The sequence below is a fragment of the Dermochelys coriacea genome, chromosome 15 (assembly GCF_009764565.3).
Source record: "Dermochelys coriacea isolate rDerCor1 chromosome 15, rDerCor1.pri.v4, whole genome shotgun sequence".
NCBI classification, from domain to species: Eukaryota; Metazoa; Chordata; order Testudines; family Dermochelyidae; genus Dermochelys; species Dermochelys coriacea.
The window spans coordinates 30595929-30615367 of NC_050082.1; the positions used below are offsets into that span (position 1 = coordinate 30595929).

Genomic DNA, 19439 nt, shown 5'->3' on the forward strand with positions numbered 1-19439 from the left:
TGTAATGAGAGTGATCAGGTAAGTTGAGCTATTACCAGCAGCTTACTATCACTGAAGCTTCTTAAAATTAAACAAGTACATAGCCAATATTCATAACTTCAGATACAAAAATGATACATGCATACAAATTGGATAAATATATCCAGTAGATCATAACCTTTGCAGAGATATGTTACATGGCATATCAAGCATAAAACATATTCCAATTATGTCATATTTACTTTCATAAGCACATTTCCATAAAGCATTATGGGGTGCAACATCACAACATAGATTCACAGATTACAGTGCCTCAAAGAACCATTAGCTCTTCAGTCTGACCTTCTGCACAGCACAGGCCAGAGAATTTCACCCAGTTAACCCTGTTGCCTAGTGACGTACTGAAAAGCCACAGTGTGTTCATCCAAGGCAGACATCTGACTTTTGTACAGTTCTAACTCTCAATCTTTATTGATTTAACATTGTTTTATGCAATGAAATATCAAACACTGGAGTAAACTTGGTACAACCCTATTATCCAACATGGTCCAGTGTGCACTAGCAGTAAAGAGAGCCCATAGGAAATTGGCTTGAATCAAAAGAGGTATATCATGTCTTGGGATATTGTGAGCCCATAAGGAAATGATTAGACAGTGGTATCAAGTGCAAAAACAAGCCACCTTTCTTGAGGACAGCTAGAGCTAAACCAGAGAAAGTATAGCACTGGGCCACGTGGATGCTAAATGCAGTCAAGGTGCTTACAAGTGTGAGAGGAGCAAGACTTTTGACGAAGTCCTGCCATGGTACGGCTCATATTTTTTAACTTAATAAAAACCCACTTTTTAAAAAAAAAAAAAAAAAAATTTATCAGATAACACAGCTCATGAAGATATATAAATTCTGTGCACTTATGAATTCCACAAACTCGGTCTCTTATGCAGTAACACAGTATCTGGTGCAGAGTTTATCTTGAGCTTATCTTGCAATTTTTAAGGGATGCAATAAGTAAAAGCCTGCAGTGTCCTGCCATACATACCAATTTTGGAATAAATGCAGAAAACTTAGACACAGCTAGGAAAGTCATAATAAAAAGGGTATTTTACTGATAGCAGGGATTGTGCAAAATGGAGTATTCTTCATGCATCAGTGCAGAAGGGTCAATATTTTGGCTAACTTGCCTTCACCAAAAAAGAAACACAGTAAGATTAAATAACCATTTAAGGGCTCAAATCTGCAACCCTCAGGCTGAAGGAACTAGTCCTAAAACAATGAATTCCTTGAAGAAGTCCCATCCTCCTTTGGGAGTTTTCCCATTGGCTAGAATGAGAATAGGATAAAGTCTAAAATGAAAAAATAACACTGTTGCAGCAAGACTGAGGGATACTGAAATGTCATACGCCCAAGATTCTAAATACAAAGCCAAAGAAACATATCAGATTTGTAAATAAGAGCTGTTCCTGCCTGCCATTCTTGATGCTGTGCAGGATTATAAACCCTACAGGACATAAGACTGAGCTCCCAACTAAAAGTATTTAATAACTTCTGTATAGTAAAATGCATACTGGTTTACAATCATTGTTACCAATCAATGCCACCAATCTGGCATAGAGTTTATTAAACTTAACGCACATACAGTGGACTTGAATATACTGCATCCTAATTGCAAGGCCTAAAGTCAGATATTAAAGCATGCAATACTGTATGTTATAGTAATGAATGCCATGTCTTTCCAAAGAGCTAGGGACAGGAAATCAACTATCAGTGATTATTACTACATGAAAGAAGCTAGAAATGTTAGTTTCATTGAGAACATGGGAAGCCCAACTTAAATATTTTATTATTGACATCTTCTCCATATTTCCAGTTCGAGCGGTTATATTTTAGCCATTTGAACAGCAGAGAGCTATTGCTTGCTGTGCTGACACCTAGCTCAAAGGGACTAGAACTAAAGAGCAGAATGCATCATTTATTTGACATACCTAATGCTTTAAACAAAACCAATGAATATTACAACATTCCCAGACCAGACAGGATCAAGGCTTGGATCAGAGAATAATTATCATAAAAATGTACAGATAAATAATAAGAGATAATGAATTAAGCACCCTTAGAGGCAAAGTAAGTCTTGCAGCACACCTGAGAGATAAATCAGTAGTAGGACCCAGGAGTCCTGGCTCCCAGCCTTTTGCTCTAACTACATGAAGCTATGCCAAAAGTATCCCAGCATCCAAGGATGGTGTTCAGAGTGGACTGACTGCCCAATAGTAGTTCAAAGCTGCAATGGCTAAGTGGGATGATAGTGTGGATTTCACTGGGAATGCTCAAGCACTGCTATTTTCTGCACATATCGGGAGTCTCCTGACTCAGATAATGGGCTGGATCTTCAGCTGGTGTAGATCAGCAAGGCAACCAGCCCTGGAGCAGCACCAAATTACCCCCCTGGCAATGTGTCCCAGTATGCTTCTGGCCGGTCTCCTCCAGGACCTTCTGGATGTTCGTCCCCGCAGCAATGTCCCTGTGCTCTCATCCCTGCAGCATTTGTTTGTTTCAGCCCCCAAACACTGGGCAGCATTTGAGAGCCTATTTTTAAATCTTGAATATAATCTTCTGGTGCTGACAAGGAAAAAGGACTCCCCTCCTGACAAGGCCCCGAACTGTCCCATAGACAGACACAAAAGGGGGCTGGAACAAGCCTGGCACTAGGTTCAAATCCCTCATTCAATGGAGGGTATTTATTAAGCAAATCATGGACATGGCTCCTTCTGAAAGCAAAATGCTGGAGTGGCTCAGGCCTTTCTAAAGCAGCATTGAAACACAAAGGCCTCGTCTCCTGTAGTACAATAGTGCTGCTCCCCAGAGCTGCCCCCATCAGGCTTTCTTCAGAGATGGGGTTCAGCTTCATTAAAAGCCCTCTGCAGCAAAATCTACGGCCAAGGTTAACGTCCGCACTTCTTCCCCCCATGGAAGCCTTCCGCCTGAGAGGCAAACAGCACTGAGGGCTGAAGCTCTACAAATAACACCATGGAGGAGGTGGTGCACAGGGTGATCCAGTCACATGGGGATCGCAGTGTGTCTGTGAATTGGTGGGAGTATCTCGTGGAGGAAGGGCTGGGGCTGTGTCTGTGAGCTCCGGGAGCACCTCTCTGTGCGGCAATATCCATCCCTTCCGGCATGTCCAGTTCAACGCATGGCACTGTGTTCCAAGGCTGTTTTCAAACGCCCAGACCCACATCTGTGCCAGTGCAGCTCATAGCAGGTGTGGAGCCCAGAGTCTTGGACGTGGTTCAGGTGTCGGGAAGCCTGGGCTCCATCCTCCCCCCAACCCCCTCTCCTGCTGCTGCTGCACTCCATAACCTTGGGTGATCACCTTCCCTCCCAAAGCTTCGGTTTGCCCTGCTGTAAAATGTACTCGGACACCTCAGAGGTGGGGTGTGAGGGCTCCTTAAGCCAGGATGCTGTCTTGCTTTGGGGACAGAGTGGCGCTGCCCAACTCCGAGGGCTCCAAGAGGCTGGGCCCTACAGCATGGGGTCACCACTGAGACACAAATCAGAGAGAGAGAACCAGTCTCAGCTCTGAATCCCTGCCCCCTCTTCTCACTGCCTTTGTGTAAATAGAGTGCGGGAGGAGGTTCTATTAAGTTTATAATCCAGCCCCATTAGATTCCTCCTCAACTAAACATGAAGGGTTTCTGGGGATCTCAAACGCAGCTGCCAGAGATCGAGAGCAGATGGTGTTAGAGCCAGTGCAAGTTCACCTTATACCCAGCCCAAAACTCGACTGAGTCATCCCTTCCCTTGCGACTTGCCCATGACTAGTGGGGTTCTAGCATCTCCTCCTTGTGCCTTGGATTGGGCCCTCTCTGCAGGGCCAAAGACAAATCACCTCTCCAGGGTTATAACTGGATTCAAAAACAAATTAGTTAAGTTCATGGTGGATAAGTCCGTCAGTGGCCAAGATGGTCAGGGATGCAACCCTCGCTCTGGGTGTCCCTAGCCTCTGACTGCCAGAAGTTGGGACTGGACAACAGGGGATGGATCACTCGATAATTGCCCCATCTCTCTGAAGCCTCTGGCACCGGTCACTGTCAGAAGACAGGACACTGGGCCAAATGGACAGTGGTCTGACCCAGTGTGGCCATCCCTTATGTTCTGTATCTCTGTGTTCTAATCCCAGCAGGTGGGTCTTGAAGTGCACACAGCCCAGCAACCCTCAAAGGTGTTTCTGCCTCGGAACGGGATAGACCTGGCCAGGGTTGCTGGAGGGTTCCCTCAAGGTTTCGGTCACGGCCCCAAAGACCTGTCAATCTACATAAACCCAAGAGTTCCCAGCCTATTTAAATAAAGTGAGTCAGCTTGTTAGGTTCTCTCCCGGCTGGACAGTCAGCAGGTTTCATATTATTATTAGGACACAATTTCTGCAAGCCCTTCTTTGGCAGCAGCCTGTCCTCTCCTGGCTCTGGGCAGTGCTACAACCCCCAGCACTGCAAGTGCCTCACAAGCAAAACTGCCATGGACTTCTTAACTCCCGCTGACGGGATCAGTCGTTATCTCCTAGGCCCCAACCCCTCCCAAGGGATAACGCAGCAATGCATCCTGACTTCCTCCTTACAAACCCCCAGGCCAGCTGGGGCTGTGGAAAACCAAGTTATCCGAGCTGCTGCCTGCGGACTGGAGAGGGGAGGGAGGAGAGCTTCCCTGCATTTCCAGTGGTCAGGGCTAGGGGAGGAGGTGCTGTCTTAACAGCAGGCCAGTGGCTTACAATCTCATACTAGGGAGAGGAGAGAAAGGGAAACCATGGGGCTAGTCCTGCTCCCATTGGTCACAATGGCAAAACAGCCCATTTCATGCGGCTTTTCCTACAGGTCCATACATTGTAAACTCATTTCTATTCTAACCAGGTCAGATCCTGGCTCCAACCCTGAACACCATTCTCAGGTCAGTTCCTACTGACTCCCAGGGGTGATGGGCCTGGGACGGGAGTGCAGCCCTGGGTCCCTGCACTCAGAGATCTGACTGACAGCATCCCTACCACTGGGAAAAGAGACAAGCTTTTGATCTTGCTCTGTGGAGGTCGTAAGCTTGTCTCTCTCACTACCAGATACTGGTCCAGTAAAAGATATTACCTCATCCAGCTTGTCTCTCTAATATCCTGGGACCGACATACCCACAACAACACTGCAAACATCATCCCTCCTATATATTGTCTATATTCCCTGGTGCTTTGTCTGATCTGGCATTAAAGGTCCCAACCACTGAGCTTCCACTAATTCCCTCAGGTGACTCTTCTGCCATCACTGTAGAGAAGAGGGAAGAGCTATGCGCTTAGTTTTGGCAGTAGTGGATTACAAATTGGCACCCAACTAAAGAGAGATCTTCCAAAGTATTTCCATCATGCCCAGTTTCAGACCAAAGCAAAGGAACACAACTAAGTTACTTTCCAAGCGTGGAGTTTGGAATGGACATTCCAGTAGACCTGGAGGCTGTAGAGGCTAAACGTGACATTTCTGTCTGCTGAATTCGGCTTGCCACATAAGTCCACTAATTCTGTTTTCTCTCTCTCATCTTGGGCCTCTCAGTCTCCACAATCCCCAGCAAATTCCCCAGTAGGGCACAGAAAAGGAATGTTAGGGGTGAGAACTGTCTTTGGTTCTAATCTGTAGGTCATTGATTTGTGGTCTTTGTTGGGAGCATGTGTGCATGGTGTTTGTCTGTTGGGGTGTGGGTGGGGGGCTACCTTAGTCTGGCTGATTCTCTTTTGTTTGGATTTGTTTTATCCTGTGGTTCTGGCTCCTTTACGCTTTCAGTCAAAGCCCCAATCACCTAAAATGAATTAAGGCCACCAGATGAGTTTGGGAGAATGTGCTCTTCTGTTGTGTCCTCTGCATCACGACCGCTCACCACGGGCTTCCCTGAGCCCAGGTATACGGCGGCAGATTAAACACAGCACTCATGCTGTGAATCCTTGCTGCCTCCCCAGTGCCCCAGCAGACAGAGCTCTCTCCACCTGCAAGTTCCTGTACATAGGAAGTCAAGTTGGAGCTGCCTCTTTTCGTTTCCAAAGGCCCTCGCTCCCGCTTGTGGATCAGCTAAATTAACACAACCAGGTAATGACCCTGTACCAGCCTTACCCTATCTATGTCCTGTTAAGAGACAGCACGTTTAAAAGCATGATATCCTGCAGCATATTAAAGATCGTGACTCTACTCACAGAGCAGGGACTGTAACGATGCGCATAGCAGAGCTGTGGTTAGATGTTCTTTGCTGTACCATTATGGTCCATGCGGCGTGACCGTGTAGATTAGTGGCTGGAAACCCACTGGGGAAGCTGAAAGGGAGAATGGCCAATTGTCTGCACACATCATTCATCTTTTGCTGCTTGCTGAAAGCTGGGTATGTAAATCTCCAAGCGTGTTTCCTACACTCCCAGCCTCCTCCCGTGTAGTCAGAAGGCCAGCTGCTAACCCTACTGATGGGCACTAAGAAGGGGCCCATGAAAGGACTGGGCACCCAGGAGCCTCCAGTCATTCATTCATGGCTGAGGGAATCACTCACAACACTTGCCTGAAGGAATGCTACAGCTCAGCTCAGCCTGGTGGAGCAGGTGTCCTGCGACCTTCCCGTGGGCTTTCAGCATCTAGCAAGCTGAAGGAAGGTTAAGAATGCACCTGCTAAGACCTACGGGTGATGCATGCACTGGTTCAGATGAAATAAGTGTGGACCAAAACCTTTAACCAGAGCTCAGGCCAAACCTGAACCTTTGAGGAGGTTAGAAAAAGTTTGTTTAACCTTCTCTCCTCCCTGTTGTTTCTCATTTTCACCCTCCTCTGCACTTCGTTCTGCTCAGGAGAAGAGCTGAACTCACAGGAGAAAGCCTGTTCTTGAGAGATTCCCAGCCTGAGTCTGTAACTCAAAAGGGCTTGGATAGTTAGATGCAGAATGCAAAATTCCTCAGTGGGACCCAGGTCTCCGGGTACTATCACAATACAAACACAAACACTCCAGAACCAAACTCCCAGCCCTTTGCGGGGGGGAACTACTCATCACTCTCCAAAATGTACCGTCTTTCTTAGAATGCCCTTATCTACAAGCTACTCTGAGGCAGTCACATCTGATTTAATTATGGTAATTAAGATTAACATTAATAAAAGATGATAATGTAAAATTACAATTAACTGTGAAACATCTGAATTTCTCAGTGCACGTATTGATTTTTTTCCGTTAAGCAAAGGTCTGAGGTAAATGCAAATGAACATGATGCTAATGAAAGCCTTGCTCGATAACACTGCTGCAGTTACAGTTGATAAGCATTTATCTTAAAATCTTGCTGTTTTCTGACCATTCAAATGTGCCTGAACCCAAAGCTCAGTGTATAAGACCTAAAGGTAACAACACTTTTAGATTCTTTTTTCCCTCCCAAATTAAAAATTGAAGAGTCCTGTGCTTCTCCTGTGCATCTCTTTACCTGCAGGTAACAGGGCAAGAGTCCACCCTAGCATGCAGGCAATCACAACAAGCTCTGATGCCACAAAATCTTATCCATGTGATTAATATTCCTCCATTGATCTACCCTGGATTGCCCAGGTGAACCAGACTGAGCTTGTATATAAGTGTTGGCATGATCAGTGCCTGCGAGAGTGCCATGGCACCAAGAGGGCAGTCAGGACCCCCACTACCATGCAGGCTGAGATAAGAGGCATCTTCTCAAGAAGGTGCACTGCTCCCTTTGAGAGTTGCAGTCAGGTGTCCCTAGCAGCACATCACTTTGACTGCTGGTGTGGGCAGAATGGTTCTAGTGTCATTCATGGCTGGCACCACTCCACTCCCCCTCACTGGTGTGGCCTCAGTTTTGAAGACCAGGATTGTGTAAAAAGGCAGTGAATGTGGTTTCCTGTGGCCTTTGGCTTCCCTGTCAATCAACTCACAAATGGTCTTAGTCTTTCAGACTGAAATTTCACAGGCCATTAGGCCACGGTGTTGGCTGGCTGTTGCACAGGGAGACATCGGTAGGAAAAAAATTAAAATAATCCTGTCAGATAATGTTTAGGGAAAATGGCTACTCTGTGTGCAAAGGGACTTTCTCAGTATAATATCATTCCATAGTCTCATACTACAGGCTCAATCCTGCCTTTAAGCTTACATAAAGATCCTATGGATTCCCGGAGCCAGATGGGACCATTGAGTTCACCTAGTCTGATCTCCAGTATAACATAGGCCAGAGAGCATCCCCCAAATAATGCCTAGAGCAGAGCTTTTAGGAAAAATACTTCCGGTCTTGATTTTAAAATTGCCAATGACGGAGAATCCACCAGAACCCTTGGTCATTTGTTCCAGTAGTTAATTACCCTCACTATTAAAAGCGTACACCTTATATTCAGCATGAATCTGTCTAGCTTCAACTTCCATTGGATCATGTTGTACCTTTCTCTGCTAGATTGAAGAGCTCATTATCAAATTTCAGTTCCTGGAGTACTTTGAGACTGTAATCAAGTCATACCTTAACCCTCTCTTTGTTAAGCTAAATAGATTGAGCTATCACTAAAAAGCATGTTTTCTAATGCTTTAATCAGTCTTGTCGCTCTTTTTTGAATCCTTTCCAATTCATCAACATCCTTTTTGAATTGTGGGCATCAGAACTGGACACACTGGAATCATCAGCAGTCGCACCATTGCCAGATACAGAGGTAAAATAACCTGATCCTGATCATTAGCAAAGGGATTAAGTTGCTTACTAAGTCCGCCACATGAAGTGAGCCGTGGTTAGGTAAACCAGATGCTCTAAGCAGCACCATCCATACCAGATGCATCCCACGGGAACAGACTCCATCAATGTATCAAAAAGTAAATGCAGCCTGATCCTCTTGAAGCCAATGGAAAACCACCCATTGATTTCAAAAGTGAAGAACAGGACTGATGCACAACTGAGACCATTTCCAACCCCTCAGAGAGCAGGGGCCTCTGCTGGATCACTAATCCAGGTCGACTTGCTGAGATTTTAACCTAATGCTGCTTTTCTCCATAGCCAACAGATTGTGCAGTTTTGTGGACATTTTTACATAACAAATAAACGAGTTGTTCTTTTTTCCCCCCTGTTACCATGGCAGTGATGTTATTATCTCCATATCTTAGGAGTGTCTACAATGCAAATGAATACAATAAAAATCACTCAAGGAAAACTGCTAAATGAAAGACAGCTTTGATCTTTAACAACCGCAGTTTGGGAGCCAAAGTGGGAGACAGGAGAAAGTCCTAAATGAAGCAGCTAGTACAAACTTTGCCTTGAATTTATTTGTCAGGCCAAAAGCAATCTATGAGCAAGTGAATCCTGCCTTTTGTACCAAACTGAGGATGTTAAGATACATTTTGTGCCTTTCACTGGTTTATTTTCCTTTCTTAATTCCTCCTTCTCTCTCCCGCTGTCCAACCACTCCTGGCTGCATGAGCACAGAGGGCTACAAAGAATGCAAATAACCCTGCTGTGCCCATGGAGCTGCTTCCTAAAACATTGGGCCTGTTTCTCTTTTCACTTAGGCCAGTGTCAACCAGAAGTAACTCCATGAAAGTCCACAGTGCTAGTGAGAACAGAATCAATTAGAAACTAGCTAGATTGTTTCTTGACTTGATGCACTCCTTTGTATTGATGTTTTTCATGAAGCTGATTTGTGATTATTGTTGCTGAGGTAACCAAATCATGCTTCCTTTCTTAAAGGGAATACAGACTATTAGAAGGTAGCACCAGCACATCTGCTAGGATGATGAAGTCCTGGTCCTGGTGTCATGGTTTTCAGCATGGTAGCATGTTTACCAGCATTGCTCATGCAGTTGGGTTTCACAGCCAGAAGGATGGGGTGGATCAGCATGCTTATCAAAAGATGACTTACAGGAAAATCTCAGGGTCTGAATTTGTAATTTCAAAAGAACAAAGGCCTCCTTCCTGTTCTTACTGAAGTCGATGAGAATTTCTCCACTGACTTCAGTGGGATCAAGACTGGCCTCCGAAAGCTCTACTGCTGATTTCATCTACCAGCTAACTTTGGGAAAGCAGATTGTGGGACCTGACCCTGGAGTTCCCTCTTCCTGGGGACCTGCATTGCATATGGTATTTTCAGTTTTAACGAGCGCTACTGTACAGAGTCAATGGGAGATAGTTGCTTTCGGTGAGGAGCAAAGTTTGGCCCTGTGGCATGCCTCACCTTTATCAATTTTGCGAGTTACACATGTACTCACAAACTTCCACATCCCAGCCACAGCATCATGCCCAGACACCGCAGTGATGGATAGAAGAGGCTAGGGAATAGGATGGGGGGATTGGGGGAGGTGATTATTTGGGGGTCTATGGTGGGGAGGCTGGGTGAGGGCTGTGGGAGAGGATGGGGGGCTGGAGGAGGGGTTATTGAGGGTCTATGGCAAGAGTTGGATGGGAGATAAGATGGCGATGCAGGGAGCTGTGGGGGAGCAGGGAGCTGTGGGAGGGGGCTGGGAGCACAGGGAGGGGGCTGGGAGCACAGGGAGGGGGGCTGGGAGCAGTGGGGGGCTGAGATCGGTGGAAGGAGGATTCTGGGGGAGCTGGGAGCGCAGGGCCTGTGGGGGGTAGGCTGGGAGCACAGGACTTTGAGAGGGGCTATGAGGAGGCTGGGAGAGCAGGGCTGTGGTGGGCCTGGGAGGACAGAGCTCTGTGGGGGGGAGTGGGGCTGGGGGTGGGAGTACAGGGCTGTGTGGGTCAGGGCTCTGAGTGGGGGGAGTTGTATGGAGACAGGAGTCTGTGTGAGGGAGGCTGGGAGTGCAGGAGTCTGTGGGGGGGGCTGCACCGTGGGGAAAACTGGGGGGCAGAGCTATGTGGAGGGGGTAAGGGGTGGGGGCTGGTAGTGCTGGGCTGGTGGCAAGGCTCTGTGCCGGGAATTGGCTCTGTGGGGGGGCAGAACTCTGTGGAGAAGGCTGGGGGAAGCTGGGGGGGCAGAGCTCTGTGGAGGAGAGTGGGGGGTGGGGCTGGCAGTGTTGAGCTGGGGGGGGGCAGGGCTCTGTGGGGGGAGTTGTGCTGTGGAGGGGCTGGGGAGAAGCTAGGGAGCAGAGCTCTGTGTAGGAGAGCTGGGGGGCTGGGAGTGCAGGGCTGTGTGGGTGGAGTTGTGGGGGGACAGGAGCCTGCGTGAGGAGGGCTAGGAGTGCAGGAATCTGTGTGGGGGGGCTGCACTGTGGGGAAAGCTGGGAGGCAGAGCTATGTGGAGGGGGGCAGGGGGTGGGGGCTGGTAGCGCTGGACTGGGGGGTCGGGGCAGGGCTGGGGGGCGGGCTCCGGAGCTGGGGGGCGGGCGGCGGGGGGCAGGGCTGGGCTCTTTGGGTCGGGGCGCTGGGGGGCAGGGCTGGGGGGGCCGGGGCCCGCAGCCGGCGGTGGCGGTGTCTGGCTCCCTCCCCCGCAGCCCGCTCCCCGCCCCGCCCTCGCTGGCGCCCGCCCAGCCCCGCTCGCTGCACCGCCGGGGACGGACTCGCCGCCGCGCCAGGGCCGGGCTGGCCGCACCGGGGACCGACTCTGCCCGCCGCGCCATGGCGGGGCCCCGCGCTCTGCCCGCGCCGCCCGCCGGGCTCCGGGGACTCTCGCTGCTGGTCCTGCTGCTGGGCAGCCAGGCGGCGCGGCGCCCAGGTAGGAGCGGGCGGGCGGCGGGGGGCCGGGGGGCGCCGCGGTCTCGGGGGGCCGGGGCCCCGCGCGCTCTGCCCCCAGCGGCCGGTCGCGGACCCCTCCCCAGCCCGGCTCGTCTCGCCCCGGGGCGCTGCCTCCGCCCGGGCGGGCGCGGGTCCCGGAGCTTTGGCTGAGTTGGATGCGCTGGGCAGGGAAGCCACCAGCTTCCAGGCTGGGGGGCGAGGGGGCGCTGCCCGCAGGGCCCGGGCCGCGGGGGTGATGGGGGCGCTGCCCGCAGGGCCCGGGCCGGGGGGGTGATGGGGGCGCTGCCCGCAGGGCCCGGGCCGGGGGGCGAGGGGGCGCTGCCCTCCCCACACACACTTGGGCCCCCAGGGGCCCTGCCTTTGCGAGCGCAGCCCCCCTCTGAGCGCTCGGGCACAGGCTCGCGGGGCAGCCGGGGAAGTGGCCCCTGGCGTGGGGCCCCCAGCCTGAGCCCAGCCGTTGTCGGGGGCTGTGGGACAGGGCCTCGGCTCTGCCCAGTGGGGCCGGGGTGGGTCCAGGTCCCGGCCCTGCCTCCCGGGCGCCTTTGTTCTCTGCCGCTCGGGGCGGTGGGGGAAGGTGCGGGTCCCGGGGCGCGGGGGAACCAGCGGGTTTCTGGCCGGCTGCGCCCTGCCCGTTGTGTCCGGGGCTGAGCCTGCCTCGCCGGGGAGCGGGGCTGCAAAGCCCGAGGCTGGAGGCGACAGCGTCCACGTGCCGCGTGTGTCCCCGGGAGCCCAGTGCCGGCTCGTGGCGGTGCGGACAGCGGGCGTGGGTGAGATGCGGGTTCAGTGGCTCTGGGCACCCCCTTTATACACATTGTTCCAGCAGCCCCGCCAGCAGGGTCTGCGGGGAGACACGGGGCTGAGTCTGTGCGCTTGTAGCCGCGCGTACCCGGGCTAAGCAGCCGTTGCCATCCGCTCCTCAAACTTCGCTTGAGAGCATGAAGTAGTTTTACGCAAGCGGGGAGAGGCAGGGCTCGTTCAGCAGCCCCCCGGATATGCACCTGCCTCGCTTACCTGCGCCCCCTCCGCTCCTGGCCTGAGGCGCCTTTTACTCTCCGTGTGACTCACCCCCAAAGCGCAGGAAGCGTGGCGGGAAGCCCCAGCCCCAGAGCGGCCGGCCGGAGATGGGGTGCGGGCTGCGGCGCTGACATGATGGCTGCAGGCACAGCCTAAGGCGGGGCGCACACACGCGGACCCTTTCCAAAATCACCTCTTTGTGCTGGGGCAGCCTAGCGGCCCGGCAGAGCCCGCTGCCAGCCCCCTTGGGCAGTACCAGGCTTGCCATTTCAGCACTGGCTCCGGGAACAGCTCCCGGAGCAGCAAAAAGGCCTCCTGGCTTCTGGCACAGACCCTTGCCCCTTTTGTGGGTCTCCAGACTGCATTGTTAATGCCCCTCTGGGTACATGCCCACTCGCAAAGGGAGGGCCCAATCCTGCTCAGTTTACTCCGGGGACGTCTGTATGAATCAGACCCTTTATTTTATAGCTGGCGATTCAGAGTAATGAAAATCACTTCCCACCCTCTGTTTAACAACGCTTAGCATTAAACTGTGAGCGTAAAGAAAATGTTCTCCATTTACATCTAACCTGGACAAAAGAATGAAAACCAGTATTTAAATGAATGGCTCCTTCCTTCGCCCTGCCCTTTCTTAGTTATCCTCCCTTAAAAATACACCTTTAATACCCGGGGAGAGTCCCTGGCTTCTTGTAGATTGTTTTTCTGGTGTACACACATGGCAAAGAAAAGCAGTACAAGGCTACAGCATGTCAGATGCTGGAATTCCACTGAGGACTTGGAGAATGTCAGACTGATGATCTTTCAGTGTTGCTGGCTCAGGCATGGGACACGGGCTGAAATTACAGTTGTTGCAATTTACCAAAAGGCTCCGTTTTAATTGTGTGTGTCTGTTTCACATTTTCACACTGAATGGCTCTGTCTTCTTTTCTCATCACAGTCATACCATAGTGAATAATACTCTTTGGAATTCATTTGAGGGTGATGTAACAAAGTCATAGCAAATTAATACAGTTAGGGCCAAAACCCACTCTCTGAACTCTACCAAGTGTCCCAGAGATTGTAATGGGAAATCTCTTGCGGGCAAGGCAGTCAGGATTTGCCCCCCGACTTAAGATTTATTAATAACCATGCTGTACAGACATAGACTCATCAGGGAGAGAACAGGAGTAGCCAATAGATGTTTCTGTTGTGACAGCTGTAAAAGGGATGGGTTTGGAAAATTGACCTTCAATACTGCCCTTGTATTTTTAACAAAGATGAACAGCTATTGATGGCAGGATAGTGGTATAATGGAAAAATAAGCTTGTAGCTGCACCCTTGATAATTTCTTCTGCCCATATTCCTAGAGAAAGGCTGCATTAAAGAATCTTGTTTTACATTTTAAATTCAAATCCATGTCTTCTTAGACAGTTGAGTTTTTTTCCACAGCAAGAAGGGTTAGATTTCCTTTATAAAGAGAAAAGGATAGTGGATATATATAGCCACGGATATATGAGAGAGGAAGTACACTATTCTTTTCTTTTTGTAAAGGAAATCTAATACACACACACACACATATTAGTACTTGTGGCACCTTAGAGACTAACAAATTTATTAGAGCATAAGCTTTCGTGAGCTACAGCTCACTTCGATGAAGTGAGCTGTAGCTCACGAAAGCTTATGCTCTAATAAATTTGTTAGTCTCTAAGGTGCCACAAGTACTCCTTTTCTTTTTGAGAATACAGACTAACACGGCTGCTACTCTGAAACACATATTAGTGTGTTCATGTCATGTGTATACACACAGGGATGAGCATAATAAAAGAAGATGTATTGATGAAGTCTCCATGGGCAGATGACTAAACGTAACTTCAGCATCAGGCATAACATGTCAAGAGGAAGTTGCTTCCATTCCTTCACTGTATTGTGCAACTGACTGCTATCATCTATTCTGCTTATTGGCTAGCCATACCTTGGGACCTGTGGAAGGGCCAAAAGTCAGCCATGACTATGTTCTGTGTTCTCTGTGTCTCTGTACAGATGGGTTTGGAGGACATGGCCAGTGGATCCATAACTGTGGGAAGACACTGGCCAAACCCACCCTGTGGGGTGGGATGCAGGGACCACTGGAGTTCTGCTGGACTCCCCACTGCCTGGGAAACAACTTGCTCCATCCCCAGCCCCTCTAGGGAGCCCTGGTGTGCAGCCTATTTACTCAGGATCAGGATTTAGCCCTCAGTGCAAGACTGACAGGTAATAAATCAACAGAGGGAACACACTGTACGGAACTCCTTTTGGTTGGCAGAGTGAGAGCTGATAATTAGTTGACCCTTTACAAGGCTCAGTGAATTATTGCTGTAAAATCCCAAAGTTGTGCACACAGAGCCATGGAGCCAGGGGCAGTTTGGCAATTTCCATTGCTTTATAGGATGAGGCTCTTTGCCATGTGTCACGCGTGGGGCCAGACTAGATGATGATTATAACGGACCCTTCTGGCCTTAATCTATGAGAGGCAGCAGGACTGGGCCACACACAAAGATCATGTGTTTTCTTCTGTCTGCCTCAGTTTTCAATTCACTTTTGAAAAGTAATGGCTGGTTTAAAGTCAGCTGCACCAACCAATCACTCGTCTTCATGTGAGTCTCAGTAGCTTTGCCCCTTGTGGTGTCATTTACATCAAGGAAGAATGGATGTGAAGTTCTACCATGCAGATTCGTAGGAACAGTTCTGTTCCTGAGGCACCAGTACAAGGTGCAGGGCAATGGAGAATCATGTCTTCTGTTTTGAAAAACCTCCATGAGAAACCTCTGGGTGCCAGAATGCAAAGAGCATGTGAATCAAAATCCAGTTCATTGCAGCACTGTGTGTCTGGTATGCCAATAATGAGACAAGACAACAGTGACAGGTCTTGTTAGCAGTAGTAATGTTCAGTCCAAGAAGACTGTCAGCGCTCAGGGCCTTATCTTGCGGTCTTTCCACCTGCAGAGCTCCCACTGCGGTTGGTCCTTGTGGTGCCCACATGCGTCTATTCCAGGGATGGCCAAATTTACTGACCATCTGAGCCACATACAACACTCTTCAGAAGTTCAAGAACCAGGGCATGCCTGCCGTGGCTCGGGGCCTCAGCCAGGGTTTGCTGGCCTCACTTGGTCACATGGTGCTGCTGGGCCCCCTCCCAGCACAGCAGCTGCTGGAGCCAGCAAGCTGGGAGCTGCAGGAAGAGCCAGTGCTTTTGCTGCTGCTTCTCTCCATGGAGCTGAAGCAGTGATCCCTCCCTGCAGCTCCCAGCTGTTTGCCGCTGCCCCTCCAGGCGGAGCTAACACCTGGGAGCTGCAGGGAGGGGCTGCTGTGTGTGTGTGTGTGGGTGGGTGACTCAAGCTGTTGGGGGGTGGGGCGAACCCTTACATTGTGCCTCCCCCTCCCTCAGCAGGCACCAGTCATCTCTAGCAGAAGCCTCTAGCCCCACCACCCCGACACAGGGCAGAAGCCCCGAGCTCCCCCTCCCCCCCGTCTGATGGAGAATGGGATGGGGATGGAGATGGGGGGCTCTGCCAGCCACATTTTAACTGTAAAGGAGCTGTGGTTTGGCCACCCCTGCTCTATTCCCTGTAGTGGTACAGTGGGAACTAATATTGAGACAGAGAAGTCATTCTGTTTTGGTCAGAGAAATCCTACAAGTTGGTGAGCACCCTCAACGCCCCTTTTAGTCAATGGGAGTAGCATACCTCAAAGGATTGGGCCCACCGAAAACGAGATGTGTAAATACATCACATGTTGAACCATTGTGGTGATGTGGACTGTTGTCCACTAGAGGTTGTGATGAGACCACTAAATACTGCTGAAAGCCTCATGACTCTAGAACACAAACACAGATGGAGGTATTGTTGAGCTACTGACTCCTAGCCTGACTCTGCATTTAATCAGAAATCTTGTATTTTGGCGTGGGTATATTTACCCTGGTGACTAGTTTGAGCTGTGTAATATGCCATAGGGAATGCTCTACACATAAGACTATAGAAGAATTTTTTTTTAAATAAATCAAGTGTGTCACCCAAAAGGCAAAACTGTGTATGAACTCAGCAAAATATGCAAAATGTTACCACTGTGTCCCCTCTGGAATCAGCAACAATCCCAGTGGTATCATCTCAAGACATTAGATCAGCATATATGCTTCATTTGTCAGCAGGCTGTGCAGCCTGGGATAACAGTGGGATGGAATTTGCCTATCAAAAGAGATCAGAGGCCATATTAAACATCTATTTTTCTCCTTCATAGAAAGAACCAGTCGGACCATGTTCAGAAGCTATACAATGAAATGAGCAACACATTATTATTATTATTTGTGTTTACATCGTGCCAAGGAGCTCCAGTCATGCCCAGGGTTCCATTGTGCTAGGCACTGTACAGACACCCTACTTCTTTTAAATTATTGCCTCACAATGTACAAATATGGTATCTGACATTTAAACTTCATATGATGTTGCTTCTTTCTTTACCCCTGCTTATTTGTGTTCCAAAGGGCTGTGTTATAGGAAGCTACTCAACTGAATATGCAGTTAGGTACCTTGTATATACCTGAATAAAGCTATATGCACAAATGTTGTAAAATTAGCTGCAGAAGAAGATGAATTAAGTTCTTATACAGGTAAATGATGTAAACAAGGAAGATGGATAGATATGTTATCCATGCATTGTTACACTGATAGTTAAAAGTCAAGCAGCTGTTGGGTGCAATAAATCAATATGTAAACAAATAGCAGGTGAGCCGGTTTATATAGAGAGTGTGGTGCACATCATTCTACAGGAGCAGGCACAAAACACGTTTGTTGTGACTACGTCAGGTTTTCCTGGAAGGGCAGAATTGTTTGTGTAGAGATTTCAGTTCAGGGCCCAGGTTGTGTGTATTGCGTGTGTCATTTTTTGCAGTTCTTTTTTTACAAACAGAGAATTTTGAAAAGTTAATTTTATCTATGTGATTAAATATTGTGTAGCTTTCAAACGATATCTGAAGCTGTAGCCATTCTCAATTTATTTTACCTCCTTGTGCCGTGGCAATAAGGATTTTCAGTTCCAGTAGCTTTTTTCAATTACGTTGCATTCACAATCCAAAAGTTGTTTACCAATGTGTTTGTATTTGTCAAGTTTATAAATGAGATTTATTATTGAACAGTAAAGGGAAAAATATCAGGACAATACTGTTACAAAATACCAGCTATATTATTATTAACAATGTGCAGATCGTGTCTGGGGGTGAAAACTGCCAGTAAAGTATCTTTGTGGGATTTAGATGTATGTTTAAAGAAAAGGAAAATACTGTGTAAGTGACAGAGTTGTCCACCTTCCAATTCTCCAGTCTATCAGGTTTGATTTACAAATTTACAAGAGTCAGAAATTGTTGATTTGAGGAGTGACATAGTTCTCCATGTTTAACTGCTTGAATAGCAGCTGAAAGCTTCTGCGTATCACAAACACATCTGACTGGTCCAAAATCCCCAGCATGTCTCTGTAGTAAGTCAGATCAGCAGACTGGATACTGGCATGCAAATGAGGACACTAGCCTCCCGCTTTTCTTCTAAGCTTCTGCAAAACAAGTAGCTTTGTAAGTGGGGCAGGGATTGCATAGAATGTACATTACAAGGTGTGTGATGTAAACCACAGTGCAACACCACTGGAGCAAAATCCCCCTCAAAGATAACTTTACACATTAGTACTGATCAGTAGCATTGTGTGTGCAGCCAAAGCCTAAGGGGTGGCATTTCTTCAGAGACAGAAATTCCATAGTGTATCTGAACACAATATTTGTACTTATGAGATTGGAAAGAAGACAAAGACAAGCCTGAAGAGAGAGATGCATTAACCTTTCCAGGTGCATGACAGAGGAAGCTAGCACACTGGACTAGCAATTTACGTAGGCTGTTCCCAGGGGGCACAGCATTAAATTGATTCCATATAACTCTAGGGCCATTTTATCAACCATGCAGCCAGACACAAAGATGAGATACTTGAATATTACATATTGCCCATGTTGCTATATGGAAAGTTGCTGCCATGAATTGCATAACATTGGGGTTAAATAATAACTGAGCTCTCCAAGCTGTGGCCACAAGGGTGATCTCTTGAATTTCTCTTGTGTTTTATCTCATTGACTGGAATAGGACTGCACTTTAATGCCAGTATTCCTGAAAGGGTGATGCCAGGTTTGCAGCCTTGCCATAACTTTCAAAGCAAATGTGGTTTGTTTACAAGTGCAAAGATGTGTTTTCTAACTGCTGGCCTTGCAAACTCAGCGTAGGATCTGAAAGCTAAGATAGACTTTCTGTCGTACACATCACCCAAAAGGTCCTCCAGGCCAAATGAGGTCCAGTGTGACACTTGTGCAGCCCCATTGTCTGCAAATTAAGTGCTCAGTGACACCTGTGCCTTCTCCGTTGCCTTCAGAAGTCCGAGTTGGCACTGCTGCATAACTGATTGGCATTCTGCTAACCATTCTGTTCCTGAGGCAACAGCCAAAATAGAATCCAGTTCACTCTCTCTTAGCTTTGCTGGCCCTGCAGCATTAGCAGGAGGGAAAAAACCACTCAGATGCATGTTTGTCATGCTGAACAGCACATCTTAATGCCTCCACAGGGAGGGAACAGGTCTGCTGAGGAAGACAGCACCAGTTTTACATTCTTATTTTTCATGAAAGACCCTCCCTTCTGGCTCTCTCCCTCGCAGGGGTCCCGTGTACTCATTCAGAAAACACAAATCCCCTTTTCTCAACCAGGAAAGGCATTCAGCACTAGCCAGGCTTACATACCCCTCAGTCCAGCTACAC

General features: G+C 48.7%; 1 protein-coding gene across 2 annotated transcripts in view; it reads left to right on the plus strand.

The window, feature by feature from the left end:
• Nucleotides 1-11428: 11428 nt before the first annotated feature.
• Nucleotides 11429-19439, plus strand: part of SEZ6L (seizure related 6 homolog like) — a 163902-nt gene continuing 155891 nt past the window's right edge. For both annotated transcript variants that reach the window (XM_038373708.2, XM_038373709.2), the window contains exon 1: nucleotides 11429-11609. In XM_038373708.2, the coding sequence (XP_038229636.1) occupies nucleotides 11513-11609 (97 nt within the window). In that variant the 5' untranslated portion in view covers nucleotides 11429-11512. The remainder of the gene's footprint in view (nucleotides 11610-19439) is intronic.